General features: G+C 38.4%; 1 protein-coding gene across 7 annotated transcripts in view; it reads left to right on the forward strand.

The window, feature by feature from the left end:
- LOC130571242 (inactive N-acetylated-alpha-linked acidic dipeptidase-like protein 2) overlaps window positions 1–18,234 on the forward strand; it is a 218,607-nt gene that overhangs the window by 4,172 nt on the left and 196,201 nt on the right. For 4 of the 7 annotated variants that reach the window (XM_057362092.1, XM_057362093.1, XM_057362094.1 and 1 more), the window contains exon 1: window positions 15,482–15,696. The exons of 1 other annotated variant lie outside the window; for it this stretch is intronic. Coding sequence is in view for 1 of the 6 variants with exons in the window: in XM_057362089.1 (XP_057218072.1) it covers window positions 15,654–15,696 (43 nt within the window). In the remaining 5 variants the exon portion in view is untranslated. Of the gene's footprint in view, window positions 1–15,481; window positions 15,697–15,786; window positions 15,877–18,148; window positions 18,181–18,234 lie in introns of those variants that run through there. 2 more of the 7 variants (XM_057362090.1, XM_057362091.1) reach the window with 2 other exon arrangements.

Below are 18,234 nucleotides of genomic sequence, written 5' to 3' on the forward strand. Positions count from 1 at the left end.
TATGGTACCCTGTCTGTACTGCAATAGTGCAGTATAGCATACTGCTACTGTAAGAGTGGAATATGGTACCCTGTCTGTACTGCAATAGTGCAGTATAGCATACTGCTACTGTAAGAGTGGAATATAGCACCCTGTCTGTACTGCAATAGTGCAGTATAGCATACTGCTACTGTAAGAGTAGAGTATGGTACCCTGTCTGTACTGCAATAGTGCAGTATAGCATACTGCTACTGTAAGAGTGGAATATGGTACCCTGTCTGTACTGCAATAGTGCATAGATTTCATATTGTACCAGCATAATAATTATGTGTTTTAATGGCATCTGTCTTTGAAAACCTGTAATATTGATGAAAGTTAAGTAATGTAATTTACTGTAAACTCATGTACTTGAACACATACCTTTTTTATATATTAAAAAAAAGATTAAAATTGCACTTATGAATTCTTGAATCGGGCCTTTTCAGACAGGGGTGAGCATGGTAAGGCATTAGTTTAATGCATGGATGCCCCAGCAGTCCTTTACCATCTCCCTCCCTCCCTCTGATGCCCACCTTTTGGCATCTCCATGCAAATTATCATAAAACCAGCTGAAATATATATATATACATATACTGTATATATATTTATTTATTTATATATATAGATTTAAAGACAATTACGTTAAAACATATGAAGACTTGAGAAAAGACTACAAAAGTCTTTTAAAAGCATACTGTATGTTCAGGTTCATGCAAAATAAACACCAAGACTAACTTTTCCAAAAAAGGCTCTTCAATAAAATATTATGAAAGCCTCTGCGTACAACTAACACCTGTGTGAAATAATTTTGAGTCTAGTCCAAACAGAAAAAAGTAACATTTACACACTCATATTTTGAAGTAATTTCAGCCTCACAAGTGGAAACAGAACTGCAAAAACAACGAACTTTGACTTTAATCAAAATAGTTATCACTGTTTTGCTAAAATACAATCCCAAAATAAATACTCTCATAACTCAAAGTGAAAGTGTCATTTTTCGATCAAGAGAAACAGACAGTCTAGCGCAGCCTCTTCGTTGAAGTGTTGACATGATTGTTGATAGCTATCACATTTAACCAAAGCACTAATGACTTCCTCTGGGTGCTGACATGAACACACTTTCATTTTGTTCTGCTCATATAATGCATTGTTACACTGTAGCTGTTGAGTTACAAAAACACTTCAACCTCCACTGACACTGATAAAATGTTTGCCATTCACAATCTGACTAGCAGTACTTGCTTTCTGAATTTGGACTGGCTCTTTATAATATCTCTTTGCATACTGAATTGTTATTGGCCTTGCAAAGTTGGTTTTGAAAATATCAACAACAAAGCAATTAAGTGTGATTTTACCTCTTTAAAACATGTATCATGTTTAAGTTCATACTGTATTTTTATACCAACAGTAGTTATTTTTATCACATTGTGGAATTAATTCTGTCTGTAAGGTGTGGCCTCTCTCAAGGCATTACTGGAGCTCTCCCGATGTTATTTCCCCTTATAAAAAACTGACATGGACAATTTACTGTATGATTTGAGAATTGGTTCTCCAGGTATCTCTTAGCAGCAACTGTTTGACTGCTTTAGTGCACCACAGGGAGGGATCGCCACAAAGCTTCCTTTTTTCACTCTGTATGACAGGCGGCGATATCTGCGCAATAATCTTTGTGACAAATGTTAGTTTTGCATTATAATTCATGTGACATTTCAGCGGACAAGCAGCGAGCATCAGTCTGCAGGTGGAATAGCCAGCTAGACGCCCCTCGCTCGGGCCCTTATCAGGCTCAGCGCAACAAATAATACAGCAGCCTCTGTCATGGAAGACAAAAAAGACTTTTGTGCTTCCAATTGGTTAACAAACCAAGGAAGTCTACAGTATAAAACCTGGAGAAAGCTATCTGTTTTTTATGTATCTCAAAGGCAGTTTTCAGATGGCCCTGGGAGTGTGTAATTTGCAATCTGCCATATTTCAAGGGCGCTTGTTTTTTGAGCCAATTATAATAGACGTAAATGTCATGTGACTTATCTCTATTTTCTAACGCCCCCATGAAATCAGTATGGAAGTTGTCTGGCTTTTAGTATGAATATGTTAGCCCTGAGGATATCTGTAAACTAGTGTGATTTCAAACACTGAAGAAATTCCAACCCGTTCCCACTCCCAACTCTGTCACGTATTGACGCTCAGTCAATGCCCCTGGTGTCACTTTTTAATGCTCAGGGTACCCCTTCGCTAAATGCTCCAGACCAAGACGCGTGCAATTCATAGCATTTCATAATTATTTGTGGTTTTAATATTTTGGAGCACCTAATCCCACCCTCACCCTAAACCTAACCACTTCTCAATCATATAAAACACAACACGTGAATAAAAGTACAGTCACAGGTAGTTATTGCACAAACTGACCAAAAGCATTACAAAATATAACAAACAACTCGTGTCGCAGTCCTTTGAAGCCACTGAAGCCGTACGATAACTTTATATGAAAATGCCGTGTCCGTGAATGCATGCAGTTCATTCAAAAAATAAACCGTAACGATAGGCTTGGCTTGTTCGACTTGATGCGGTGCCACAAGATCCGACAGGCGGATGAATTTGCTTTTGAATCGCTCTCGCGGTACTTTGATGTCATCCGCTTGTCGGATCTTGCGGCGGCGCATCAAGTCGAACAAGCCTATTAGCTAGATGCAGTCGATCACGGGAGCCAATACCATTTCACGTTCAAAGCCAACGAAATCACGCGATCGGTCACGAGACATGAGAGGCAATGGCATCGAAGCTGACGTAACTCTTCTTCTGGCGGCAATTTTGTCTGTTGTTCGGCTCACCGGATCTGAGATTTACGGCTGACGGTGATCGCTTTCGCATCTGTTTCTTGTACAAATCGATCATTTCACGTCGGTACCCATGGAATATCTGTATTTTTGAACAACATTGTGACTGCTTGTATCTTGTGTTTTATATTACGATAAATAAACGGTTTCATTACTTGCTCAAACTGCCTGAACAGCGTCATGTAAACTCAATTATCCTGTCCGTTAAACTTAAATCAAACCCTGAAATGTCATCATTGCAAATTATATCTAATATACAATTTCATAACGATGGTAAAATTTGCGTGCCCTGCACATTGAAAAATTGTGCCAAAGGGGTACCCTGCGTGTAAAAAATTGATGCCAAGGGGCACTGACAACTATTTTCTAATGGAAATTTTGCCTAAAAAGTCGCTAAATGTCGCCAGATGACGTCACACACTAATTTGCATAATAGTGCATCACGTAGTATTTGACAATCTTAAGTGCTTCAGGTCTGCTTCATGTTTCTACTCTCTGACCTGTCGTATATAGCATTATATATTAAAACAATACACCCAAAAGCACAATAAATAGATTCTTATTTATTTCTGTTTATGTGGCAGACAACAAAAATGTATGTAATAGTGAGTGAACTCGACCACTTAAAACTACACACCAGCATCACTTTCATTAAACTGCTAATCCGTCTGTGTTCGTGTTTTACGTCAATACAGTCATCGTATTTTGATTCATAAATGCTCAAACAAGGTCAATAAGTGATTGATTCTTGGAAACACTGTTTGTACATGCATATCTCATTACGCGTCAGTGCGGTCTGAACTGAATGTGCTGCTGCTTCCTGCCGCTCACTGAACAGACGGTCCTGCGCTGGGAAAGCAAAAACTAGCTCCCTTGGGGCAGAAGAAGTGAAGCAGAATGTATCGCTAAGTCGCTAGATTTGTTGCTAGTCGCTTTTTGAAAAATAAGTAGCTAAAGGGGTCTGAAAAGTCGCTAAATCTAGTGACAAAGTTGGCAACACTGGAAATTCACATTTTAAAGATATACGCATTTGAAACTTGCAGTCTCTCACCTCAACCATTCTGCCTTATTTTTATGACATCATTCGGACTACACGAACTACAAATCTACACTGTAAAATATCCTGTAAAAACTGTAATTTTCTAGTAACTGGGGCACCAGTTAAATATTGTAAAATAACAGTATTTTTCATGTAAAATTACGTTTTTTTGTGTTTTCTTGGAAATTTGCAGTGTGTAATTTGAAAAAGTAAATATTTCAAAAAGATGTGAAAAATCTGTTAAAAAACTGTAAAATTACATTTTCATTTACAGTGATAGCATCCTAATAGCCCTGCTTTTGGCTATTTTAAAAGGCTAGGAGCCACTCAATGTGTCCCAACCTAATTTTCTGTTTCAGAGGAAATTGCATTATTGCATTGAATGAAGCTGCAGATTTCAGGGCTTTTCAGTGGGTGTTTAAAGCTGATTGGGTGATGACACCATGACATAAGTACATATACATTCTCTAGCTCTAAACTAAATACCATGCGCTTTAACTTGTAATGCTTAAGACAGTGCAAAATCAGTCTATTTCATGTCTTCAAAAAAAAAACCACAAAAATAAACTTAAAAATGTATTTAGTCATCTGCAAAACTTTTTGCCTTTTGCTATAAAATCATCAACAATGTATGTTTTTGTTTTTTTTGCAATTTACAATGCAACTTTTGAATGGCTGTTAATGGAAAAACACGCATTTTGGAACCAAAAACCTGACCCCTTCATACAGACTTTCATTCTGAGCTCCTCAAATTACCTACAGGCTGTTGCATGAGTTGGATATTAGATACCTCCCCGAAGCAGCACATTAAACAGTTTGTTAGTGGAGACACTACAGTTACATACAGACACCAACGTGTCTCTGTTCATTTTTACACATACAGTTGCCTTTTAATCAGCTGTGTGTTTTAGGCCCTGTCCACACGAACACGGGTATTTTCAAAATCGCAGCGTGTTCTTTGCGGTTTGGCCGTTCATCCACACGCAAACGCAGTACCCGGTCACTGAATCCGAACTTTTTTTAAATCTCCGGCCAGGAGTTTTAGAAACTCCAGTTTCAGTGTTGTCGTGTAAATGGTGAAACCGGAGATTTGGCATATGACGCTAGAATGCGTGCCGCTGTCTCCGTTGTTTGACGTCAAATTCCAGGCTTCTGATTGGCCAACACCGCTTTATGGTAAGTGTTATATCGCCACCTGTTGGTTTGGCATGCATTTGACAGCGCTTTATAATGTGTGGACTGGATTTTTTTTAAACAAAGGAAAAACTCAGTTTATAAAAATACCCGCGTACGTGTGAACTACGCCTTAGTTGTATCTTTGAAAGCCCATAGAGATTTAGCTTGTTGTTGTGTGTTTCAGCTGTTAATAAAGCCTCGGCTCCACATTAGGCTGTTGCATTGCAACCTGTTCAAAGACTGATTACTTAATTAATGAGCGCAGGCTGCTGATAGTCTAACAAGGGCTAATTAATGTGACAGCCCCTTACTTTTACAATATCACCATCAAGGCCAGCTGTCATGAAGTGTCAAGTGACACAGAAATAACTTTGTGAATGGGAACTAGTTAATAATCTGACTTGGTTTTGTTGTCGACACAAATTGTGTGTTTTGTAAATAGTTATGTGTAATTGTGCTGTCTTGTTTCTTCCATCTGCCTTTGTATTATCATTATTGTGCTGGTTTTGATCAAAACTGTCTAGATGTTGTCTTTGCATCAGGAATTGTATTGTCCAGCTGAGGAATCATTCTGAGGATGTACAGCAAAGGGTCCAGCACAACAAAAAATATCAGTGTATTCAGTTTTATTAATACACCAAGGCTTTAATTATAAATAAAGTCAATGATATTCTAAGAGGATTTGCTGGCCATGAGTGTTATGTAGGACAAGTAACAGCTTTTCAGGGGGAAATAAATCAAAGATAAAGAAGAGGCGGAAACAGTTGGACCGCTTAGAGTATATTTAAAGAGATTATGCTTTCAAAGGATTTTATTAGTAGTCACACAAAACCCTTTTCATTTTGACACTGTCCTGCAGAGTTTAGCTCCAATCCTAATCAAACACACCTCCCTGTACTTTTCCAGTTCTGGACACAATATCCAGATTTATTTAGAGATGTTTGATCAGGGTTGGCTAAATAATATAATTTCAGAAATCAAATTGAATAGTCCTTCTTTAAGCAATTTTAGTGATTTTCCTAAACAGAACTTTTCTGTCTTATAATGGATTTTTATGTGTGTTTTTCAGCCACCTCAGAAAAAGAGGTGTGAAATATGTTTCCTGGTAATTGTTTTCATTTCTGACTGCGGTTTTCACTAGGAAATGTTTTTATTTAACAGAGAGGAAATTATTTTCATGAGGACTTCAGGGTTTTGTTTGTCAAGCATCTGCAGTTAGGCATCAATACACGCTTTTTTCCTGCTGTTTCCAACTATTCTCTCGGTCAATTTTTAATGGCGTTTTATTCTCTGGAGCTAGAAAACAAGAGCAACATTTGACAAATATTTGAATAGCATGAAGATTTAACACAGTGTCACGGAAATTCATTATATTGTCACAAACTCTTAATTCATGTTCAATGACAGTGTCAGTCAGCACAACTTTTGTGTCACCTATCATGACTTTCAATCTAACGTATTTTAATACGCAATATTTTTCATATGTATAAATAAACGCAATCTGATGGGAATTCATACCTTTTTTACAATGTGGCTCATTCGTGTGAATTCCTATTTCCTACGATCTCATTTGGTCACGAGAGAGAGTAGGGAAGAACCCAAGTGCAGGCAGGCGGTGAAAGGGTTAACACAAGACTTTAATCTTAACAGAACTGAAAACAAAAACCCACAATGGGGAAAATAGGACACGATCACTATAACAATAACTCAACAAAAATGAACACTTCCCTCGAAGGGGTAAAATAAACAATAAACACTAACCACGACGCGACACGACGTCCAAGACAAGGAAGGTAGTCCACAGATGCTACTATAGGCAAGGTAACAGAAGAGAACCACGAGCGCGACACAGGGAATATACAATGATTCAGCACAAGACAGCAAACACAAGGGCATTAAATAGGGAGACAGACAAAGGATAATAACGAGGGACAGGTGGGAAACATTAGACATGGCAGGGAGGCAATACATGAAATGAGAGGGGCGGGGCCAATGACAAGACACGAGAAAGCTCATGGAATGTCAAAAAGGTAAACACCCCATGGCTTCTCACACTAAACATAAGGCTTTGCCACGACTCTGCCACAAGACCAAGAAATCCATGACAAGATAAAGCAAAGTCGTGACACATTCGTATGTTTTATTATCATTTGACTTTTGCCCTGTGACGTTACGTCTAGGGGTTAGGGTAGCCATTTATCTTTGCTTTGCCACCTCATGAAACTCGCGTTTTTAGCAAAATTAACCTTTGCGGCTGTGATTTTAGGATTTTGGTCGAGGTAAGGTGTTGGTTAACTAAGGTGTTGGTTAACCACATCCTAAAGTATGTACAACTTCTTTTGATATGAGTTTATAAATATATATGTAAATACTAGGGATGCACCGATTTATCGGCCACCAATATTAATCGGCCGATATTGGATTAATTTAACACCATCGCCATATCGGCAATAGCATGCAAAAGGCAGATACCGATGGTTTATTAATTAACTGCATGGTGGAAATGAGTTGCATGTCTGAATAATCCAATGTTTTTCTCTGAGCAAAATAATTAAATAGCAACAGCACAGACTTTATTTAAGTTTATTAAAGAAACGTTCAATGCTAAAGGTGCAGTTTGTAACAATTTTGCAGTAAAATATCCAAAAACCACTAAGCTAGTGTTATATATTTTGTTCAGCTGAGTACTTACAATATCTCTAATGTTTCTAACTACTTGTAAATCTTGAGAAAATCACCATTCTAAACAGTGACACGGGGTTGTGCAGTCGCCTGTCAATGGCGTCATATCCGCGTTCCCCTTTGTTACTGCCTTTACTGATGTAGAAACCGCATGACAACAAGTGTCGTGGACAAATGCGGAAGTAGTGTCTAGCGTCTAGCAAGCCACTAACTTGTTTCGAGCAGTCACTTATTTATGGACCACAAATATTCACAACAATTATAAAACTTTACCTCATCTGCTAACATGAGATCTTGTTCCCGTCTGATTGATGGCCATCAGCGGTGGAGTTGAAGACAACATATCCCATCATTCCACGCTCCTTCACAGTGACATCAAGCTACGGCGTTGTTGTTGTTTTGATCATGACAAACTGCACTTTTAAGTAAAATGTGAGTTAATATTGTTAATAAAATAAGTATTTTATTGCAAAATCACTTTTGAAGATTGTCATGTTGTCTTATTGTATTTTTATCTTAACTTGTGCCTCTCTTAAAATGTTAAATAGATCCAATTCACGTTCAGTAAAATTTAATGCAGAAAAATATAGATAGTATTGTAAAGTACTATGCAATTGACCAATATCGATATCGGAATCAGACGATAGTTGTTTGTTAAATTCGGTATTGTATCAGCCAAAAAAATCCTATCGGTGCATCCCTAGTAAATACACACGCAGTTTTGAAAGTTGTGCTCAGTGAAACGAATAAAGCGGGGACATTTATGTCCATGAACATGAATTAATAGATTCCAAGTTTCGTGTCTATGCCACGAACTGCGTTGAGATTGTGTTGGAAGATCTGCTAGTACGTGCTGAGGTAAGTATGCTAGTGATGCTGCTGCAATGTTAGTAGCACTTTACAGATTGTTAAGGCTCTGATAGCGTGCTGAACCATACTTCTACAGCACTTAAGCCTTACTTTTAAACAAAATGAACAAAACAAATACATGTAATGGATAGGCAGGTGGTGCTGCGATGAAATATGCCCACTCAAGATGTCCACCTAATCCTGTGCACTGTGAATTCTAGCAATGGTCATTAATCCCAAATTATTCTACAAAATCGACATTTTCTCGGAAGGCCAATGATTTCTTTACAAAGAACTTGCGATAACGCAATCATTTCTATTCTATTTTAACAAACCAGACTAGACCAAAAGAGTGTCTCAGAACGTTATGAAATGTTTCCCATTGATCGATCTTTCTTTGTATGTGTATACTTTTCAATGAAAGGTTATTTTTTACGCTTTCATTTTACATCTAAACATGCCTTAATGCATCTTCATGGAGCTGTGCAGAAGGCTATCCATGCTTCAGGTATCGATTGAAAGGGATGCAGGAGAGATGTTCTCCTGGGGCTTTTTAATGAAACCACATTGTGATGAATCACAATCCCATTCGTGATTGATAATGTTGCTTAGCATTTACAAGTCACTCTCCCTAGATTGTGCACAGGATCAATGACGTATTGCACATCCTTCTCATCCGAAGAGAAAACAAGAGGACATGTGTGTTATTAGAGTCATCAGGTTAAAGGGACACCTACAGCAGAGAAATTTCTACCAACTTTACTATAAAATATCCCTATAAAAGTCCCTTTTCTTCACCAGCCCAACTCTGAGTTTGTAATTCATCAATCAGTGATACTTCAAGTGTTTAGTCATCTATTCAATTATTCATAATTTATTGCCTTGTTCTTCTATAAAATGTCATACATCTTCAATACATTTTTTCATTGCGATTGACATTTAGGAATGCTGAGGAGTTTCATGTTTGTGTGCTGCTGTCGATCGTCTCCCTCTATTGTTGAGGAACAAAATGGATGTGAAGAACATTGCTAAGACCTAATACCAACTCAGTTTATAATTCCGTCTGAGACTCATTAGGAAGCCAAGACTCAGGGAAGTGATTAAGTCAGAGGGTTTTGATATTAGTTTTGATGGGGTGGACGGTCTACTGAAGCGTGGCAGAAAGATCTTTGAGCTGAGGATGGAAGGGGATGGATCGAGGTGACGGAGCAGGCCGCTGTTTTAAGTTACCTTGCCACAGATGTACAAAGCGAATCCATACTGCTCTGAATTCATGGAGTCCTTCTTATCTTCAAGCCGTGTCTGAAACGGAAGTCTGCTCCAGTAAAGAATACTTGAGCTCTGTTCTTCGCACTAGAATTTGGGAGTGGCCAAAACACATTTGCCGTAATGTTGGTGGTTCTCACATGCTCATTTTACACAGTCTTTTGAGTCTTTTAGCTGTGCTGTTGTGCTCAGTTGTTCAAATTCTCCTTTGAATGCGCTGTCAAACGCAAGACCCCTGATAATTTGAAAGTAGGTCCCGTTACTCAAATAGAAACCGGGTTTACTCGAGGGGTTCTACGTGGGGAGAGGAGAGCGGTTGTTTTAGTCTTTGAAAAATATTTGTTTTGTGTTTGAAATATCACTGAAGATCAGACCAATGTCTGAAATTATTGTTTTAGAAGTTAGAGATGAACAGCACGCTCAATATTTTATATTGATTCCAACCATATTCAGGTTTTCTGGACATTCAATATTTACAGACACATTAAGCAGAATGTGTTGTAAACTCTTATATTTGGTGGTAGTGTTTACGTAATGTAACCCACTAGATCTAATCATGCAAATGCTGCATGTTTACACATTTATTCCAATGAAGGGGAGAACCATGTTATGATTTTAGCATGTACAGAGTGATACATTGTAGAAAACCTGGATTTCTTATTATCTTGCACGCTCTACAAACAGTTTGGAAATGTGATTAGAGTGATAGATATATTCATCAATGGGGTGAGTCAAGTGCAATACCCCGGTCATGCATATGCAGAACTTCAGATGGAAATGCTGAACCACAGTGCACGGGTGAGATCGAGGGAGAGGTTACATTTGACTGCTGTTAAAGTTCCTATGGCAAGTAAAGCTTCTCTTCATGTGTTGTTGACATTCTAATTTTCACACAGTTGGTGTGGAACATATTAAAGGGTTTATTTTTTTTAAATGCTTCCTGTAACTCTGTTGGTAGAGAATTTCATTAGCAGTGCGAAACTTCATGGGTTTGATTCACTGGCTGAATATAGCTTCAATGCACTGTAAGTACCTTTGGATAAAGCTTCAGCCAAATGCTAAAATGTAAATGTAATACCCCTTAGTATATTTAGTATATGTTCTAGAGCTCTATCTAGATATAAAGTGGGACCAAGGGCATATTTGTACAATATTTGCTTTTAATGCCCCCTCAGGTTAAATGATCAAAATATGAGGAGTGTGGTACTCAGTGGAGAAACTGCCCAAACTGTAGCCTAACGATAAATACAGATTATATTTGAATATACAAAAATGCATAGAAAAACAAAAAGCTCACGGTAAATATACATTGGGGTTACAAGTTTATCTGTTATTATTATTTGTTGATCCTCTCTTGTAGTAATGTTTTGTAGCAATTCTCCTGGGTCTTGGCTCAATATGCTTTTTGTGTAAATTAAATTCTTCCCAATGCTGATCCTCAGTTTACTCTCCAAGCCAGACTACTTGCATAATATATCTTTATTAATATATTTAAATAAATGGAAAAGACATCAGTTTTTATGGTTGGACATCACTTTTTGCCATAACTTCATTATTTACATTTGGCAATCACTTTTATCCAAAGCTACTTTCATTGCATGGTACTATACATGTATCATACTTGTATTTGAGAATGTGCAATCCCTGGGATCGAACCCATGACATTGGCGTTGCTAGCGTCATGCTCTAACCACTGAGCTACAGGAAAGTTATACCTATAGCTTTATAGTATTTAAACAAAATAGAAATGTTTACTTTAGTTTTTGGCTGTTTTCCCAAAAGTTATTGACAACTAAATCTAGAATGCTTGTAACCAAACAGTTCTTGGACCCCACTGACTACCATAGTAGGAAAAATTACAATGGTAGTCAGAAGTGCCCCAGAACTGTTTGCTGTCCTAAATTCTTCAAAATATATTTTGTGTTCAACAGAACAAAGAAATTATAAAGTAATTTTTCCTACTATGGTAGTCCATGGTGGCCAAGAACTGTTTTGGTTATAAGCATTCTTCCATTTCTTTGTGTTCATTAGAACAAAGACATTTCTACAGATTTAGAACAACTCAAAGGTGAGTAAATGATAATAGAATTTTTATTTTTGGGTGAACTATCAATCCCTTTAATTATTCAAGAAATTACTTTTTTTGGTAAATGGTTCAACATCAGTCTGTCAACATAATGGAACAGGTTTATGTGTGCAAGTGGAAGCCATGTTATAAACACATCATAGTCACAGAATCACTATTACATTTACATTTAGTCATTTAGCAGACGCTTTTATCCAAAGCAAATTACAGAGACTTCAGTGAGCAATAAGCGATATGTCAATACAATAGGTGCTAATACAAAGTTACTAGTTTCAACAAAAGCTAGACCACTACCTGTTGAGAGAAAGAGAGAGGGTTGGTGTTAGGGTTAGGGTTTTTTCTCATTTGTCTGTCAATGAAAGGGAAGGATAACAGAATAGGTCTCCCAAAAATGAAAATTCCGGCTTTTCTCGCTTATTTGTTAATACAGCTCTCTCTCTCTTTTTCTTTGTGTGTGCAATTCTATGTGTATAATAATAACACACAGGCAGCTGCATTGTCATTTTCTTGTTTCTATGACTCTTCATGTTTGTGGTACCAGGTGCTAATCTTGCTATCCCACTTATCCACACGCCTTGTAAGCATTTCAAGACATCGATTGGAACTGCTATCACATGACAGTGGATTATCACAGTACCAAGGGACTGCAGCGGTGATGTTCTGCCCCCCACTCTCACTTCCTGATGAGAGTATTAGCTGTGTTACATTGCAAACATGCTAACGCTAGCAGCTTGATGTTAAATCTAGAGAAACCAAGCTAAAAGGCTCTAACTGCTCATATTAACACAGGTGTTATGCCACGTTCGGGACGAACCCCAAAATTGTTTGTGAGGAATTTTAATTTTGCAATAGTAACAGTAACTGTGGATACTGTGATATTTTAGCAGAGAGCATGTTTACCAATAGTAATTGTAATGGTAAATTGTTTTAGTAGTTTTCATAAGAATTGATATTGATATGAAGCATTTGAACGAAAGCTACAGTCTAAAGCCACTGCATTGGGAGCCTGGGACACTTGTATTGTATTCTCAATTTATGAGGATTTGTGAAGACTGCTGTTATCTGCTGTCACATGAAAGAAAAAGATGGATACAAAATATCCCCGCTTGCAAAGAAGAACCAGCAGAAAATATTCTTCCCCTCTGGTCCACATTATGTGGTAAGCTCTTAATCATAATTACTGGGCTTTGGTGAATTCACTTTTTGTGTCCTTTCAGTGGTGTACAGACACTGCCAGAAATGCGAGTCTCTGAGTCTCTAAGCTTCTATTGATTTATTTTCAATGAGTTTGTGTTATACAAAGACCTGGAGGATGAGGATGAGGACAAGGAAGATGCCCGGGTGATACTATTATCAGGTGCATCTTAACATTTAAGAAGCGGCAAGTGAACGTGAGCCAAGAGCTCATCACTTAGAAACCATGGGAAGTAACTGGAGACTACAGCAGCATCTCTATTCAGCAGACCCAAAGATTCTCATCAGGGTTTTAACAATGAGGCTACGACAATCGGTCTGAACGTTTTTTACTCCTCGCTCCTTGTAACACAATAAAGGCATACATGTTTTCATTACATTACGGAACAGTGGTAGGCATGCTGTGGTAATTCATGTAAATTATTTATGTTATGAATATTATGAATATTTGATGTGTATACACAGTGAGTTGATGCAGCTTTTCCTTGAATCTGATGAATATTAAAAATAGGTAGCTCTGTAACTGAAACCTCTCAACTTTAGCGAATCGCGTACCGTGGTAACCTCTCAGTCTAATGCTTGTTTCAAAAGCTTATCCGTGTAGAACGCTGTCCTCAGAGAGGAGGATCGGGTGACATTGTAACTCATTAAACACAGAGGTCGCGGTTTGGACCCTCTTGTTAAACCTCTTTACGCTTGGTCTGTTTATTTGGGCGGCAGAAAGATTTGCATTCTGCAGATCAAAAGATTTCCATATTACTCTCAAAATACTGTCTCGATTCAGAGGTGAAACGCCTCCTCTTCGTCTCTAATGAGCTGCTCTGTGTGCGGTCCACAATGTCAGCTTTGCAATTCATAATTGTTGCTGCCCACTGAAGACGATCCAAAGAGATTTGTCTCATGACTTTTATGAGCTCACACTACTCGAGCATTAAAATTGATTTAAAGGTACAGCCTGAAAGCGGCTTTATCCAGAAAATAACATGTTGCGTGTTTGGTCTGAGCAGATGCATCATGCCCATTTAAACAGAGATGATGGGTCGATTTAGTCCAAAATATGGGCATTATTAAGAAAATGTCAGTAATGCTCCATACAAAGACAATTTTCCTTGGTTTATTAAAATTAATATTTTAGATTGGGCTTTTCAAGTCCCACAACATCCTACAAAAAGCATGTGCCACTAAAGGATAAACTTTATGTTTTAATAAAAAAACTATTGTCAGTGGTGCCCCCTTAAAAAGTAAAAAACCCATATATTTCATTAGGTTACTATAACATTAAAATTACCGGTTTGATAACTGTGTTTTGTTTGATTTTCAGTTTTCAGAAAGTGCATTGTATTAATTAAAGGTCCAATGTGTAATTTTTTGAGGATCTGTTGACTGAAATGCAACATATACTTATCTAATTCTTCAGAGGCGTTATTTTTTATTATCTTATAATGAGCTATGTCTATCTACATACACCGCGGGTTCCCTTACATTAAATTCTCCATGTTGTTTCTACAGAAGCCCTAAACGGACAAACTGCTCTACAGAGCACGGTTCGTAAATACGTTATCTCCTTCGGCAAAGAAGCGAAAACGTGACGACATCTTAGTCCTGTGTCAGCCACTGTAGTGCTTCGAAAGGGAGGGGTGGAGTGAGCCGTTGGTTGCACCTTGCCACCTCACCCCTAGATGCCGCTAAATTTCATACACTGGACCTTTGCACAGTCTAAATGTCAAAAAAGCATAAAGCAGTCGTTTTATCACATGTGTGTACACATAATTTGTCACCCTTTTGAAAATGCATCATTTCTAAAGCACAAAAAATGATTGTTTTCTAATATCAGCTTGTCATTGTTCTCTCCGAACCACATTTGTCATCATTTGTGTGGCTTTAGTCTTTATGAAAGTAAGTTTGAGAACTTAACAAAGCATAACATCGATGATTCATACCGTTGGGCCGTTTTCTGGAGTTCCACTCCTTCTTGGCTTCATTGTCGTATCTGCTTACAAGGCAAAGATAAAGTCTGAATGGGGTTCCTATTCCCCTTAGGGGAAAAGAAGCTCTTAGTTTATTGTTGTTTCATTGTCTTTTCCTCTTAAAATTGCCATTTAAGTTGCAATTACTTCCCAAACACTATGAAAAACCGAACAATAAAGAGCCAGTGCATTTTCATATCCCAGGAGGTAACTCCCAGGTGCGTAACTGAAGCATTTTTCGCATTAAGTAACTGTTTTACCATCCAACAGAGTGAGTTTTAGAGCTGGTGTGTCCAGTTTCAGCAGGTGCAGGCGGCACAGCGGGGTGGAGGCGGCGTAGAACAGGTTGGATAAGTACAGGTGAGCCAGGAAGCAGTTTATGCTAATTTGTCAACATGAGAGGAAATCCTCCTTAGAGTCGTGTTTGGGAGAGCTAGACAGAGCTACATGGGAAGCTATTAGATAACCAATTCTCCTGTCAGCCACCTCACAGTGGGAGAGAGAGAGAGCGAGAGAGGGGGAAGTTAGAGGGAGTTCTTGCAATGGTGGACACACAGGAATTCCATTCAAACCCAGCCCTGCAAGGTAAATGTTTATATTGCCACCCCTTTTTCTCCGTAATGAACGAAGCGCTTGGTTTGCTGGCTGCTCTGTTTGAACAGGGACTTTGTGCAGGTGCTTCCTGTTCACTGCCGCATGTTAGGCTCACGCAGGGAACAGTCTGTTTCCAGTGGTTTTGGCAAGGAGCCTCCTGGGTTTTCTTAGGTAATGTACATTAGTTGAGCTGGTACAGGATATACATCAAGAGGCCAGCTGTATTTTAATTTCTCTTTTGCTGCTGTGGAGGAATCATAGTCTGGTGCTGTGGTTTTGCATAGATTATTGCATTGGTAACTTAAAACATGAAAGCTTTAAGGTTAAGGAAGAGCAGTCACAGGCTACGGGCTTGTCATTTTGCATTTTAATGTTAAACGCTAATGTGTTTTTATTAGCATAATGTTTCCAAATTCGTTAGCTTGTGACAGCTTGTGTGTTCATGGCTACTACTGTAAGAACATTTATTAGGGCAGACTGGGGATGTGAGTGGATATACTGTGCTATAATAACTGCATGTGGACCTAAAGAAAGTTACTGACCCCTTTTGTGGCCTGAGTTTGTGGGAAAATAGGGTCAATATGTTTAAATGATAAATAAAGGTTTGTGTTTGTGTGTGTGTGTGTGTGTGTGTGTGTGTGTGTTTGTGTGTGTGTGTGTGTGTGTGTGCGTGCGTGTGCGTGCATGGGTGTGTAAAAAACGATTTAAAAATATTACAATGCTTGTCACGGGTACATGTACCTTATCTACTTAGGGTTGTGCTATATTTGTGAGACCTAAAACATTCTCACCAGTCAAAAATATCCTCACTAATATATCCTCATATAAATTGGTCCAGAAGCACGTCCGGTTTCAGTTTTACAATCCCTGTTGAAAAAAACAGCATAAGCTGGGTTAGGTATGTTTTGATGCTGGTTTGACCATCTTAAATCAGTTTTGGACCAGCACATGACCAGCTAAGGACCAGCACGTGACATGACCAGCTTAAACCAGCATCAAAACATACCAGGCCAGCATATGTTGTTTTTTTTCAACAGGGATTAAATATTTTTATTTATACATATTCCATAAATAATTCAATCTGCTCAATGGTTAGAGCATGGCACTAGCAATGCCAAGGTCATGGGTTCGATCCCAGGGGATTGCACATAGTCAGAAACAACTGTATAATACTGGATATAATTGGAGAAATGCGTAAATGTGTTAAAGCACTGAAACAGGAAGTTCTTCTGGACCAGCGTTGTTAACATAATCAGAAGCGATCCATAGGAAATGTCATTTGCTTTGTATTGCAACAGGACAGTTATCACTAGTTTAAGGGTTGTGTTTATGTGCTGTATATGTGTGCGATCCCTGCGACGTCTGTGGATTTATATGATACTGTAAGCTGTTCTTTATGACTCATACAGTAGTTGCATTCCATCCAGATAGTTTATTAATTCCCCTCTTAATCTCAAAAGTGGACAGGGCGAAGGAGAGTGTGCACGTGTGCGTGTCTCACCTGTGCTGTTTAAGAGTCGGGTCACCTTGTCCACACTTGTTATTTTCATGAAACACATTCCTCTTCCTGTCCTGCCCCAAAGGTCACAGGTCAAGAGGTGTACGCCTGATCAGTTTCAGCAAGTATATTCATTTCCTTTGTGGCCATGTCTCCCACAGAAAAGACATGAGGAATACAGAACGACTCTCAAATCGGAATCATCCGTGCGTATGTCTTTAGAATAAAGCAGTGAGGAATGGATGATATAGAAGTGAATTGTGAAGTAGAGCTGCTGGTGAAGAGGTAGTGACCGAGCCTTGACCTTTTTCTCAGGCAATGCTACCTGACACGCTGCTCAAAAGAGCACATCATCATTTCTTTACATATCACCTGTCTCTTTTGTCTTCCTTTTGAAATGCGATCTTTTGAATTTGAAAGAAAGAGAGGACACCAATGCTCTATCCTGGTATTTAAACCCCAGTGGGACGTCCTTTGTTATCTGTCTTCAGAACGGTTGTTCATCGGCCATTGATAAGCGTAGCTCAGTGCGCCTTTGGTTTACAAAGCTGGACCGATATCTAAATATACTTCACTTTCTCTGCACCTGTTTCACCTCGGTCAGCACATGGAGTGCAAAGAATGGATGGATTCGGTGCTGCGCGAGAGATGGTGACCTCTTTAGCTCCTCTATAAGAGAAGTAAAAGACTAGAGAAATGATACACCTACTGTAGAAAGATTTAAGAGCAAAACTTTACTGTTTTGCAGGAATAACTAAAAACCTTCATGTGCTGGCTACTGTTTTCTACAAAAATCTCCTCTAAAGCCATTTAGTAGCATTCAGTTATCCTTGTGTTGTTCAAAACCTGTATAAGATATTTTGAAAATATGTTTCAGTTGTTTTTTGTTGCCATACAATAGAGGCCAAGTGGGTTCTTCAAAATATCTTCTTTTGTGTTCTGCAGATGAAAGAAAGTCACACAGGTTTGAAATGACGGTGAGTAAATGCTGAAATGCTGAAAAAATGTTCATTTTGGGGTGAACTATCCAT

This window comes from Triplophysa rosa, linkage group LG20 (assembly GCF_024868665.1).
Source record: "Triplophysa rosa linkage group LG20, Trosa_1v2, whole genome shotgun sequence".
Classification (NCBI taxonomy): Eukaryota; Metazoa; Chordata; class Actinopteri; order Cypriniformes; family Nemacheilidae; genus Triplophysa; species Triplophysa rosa.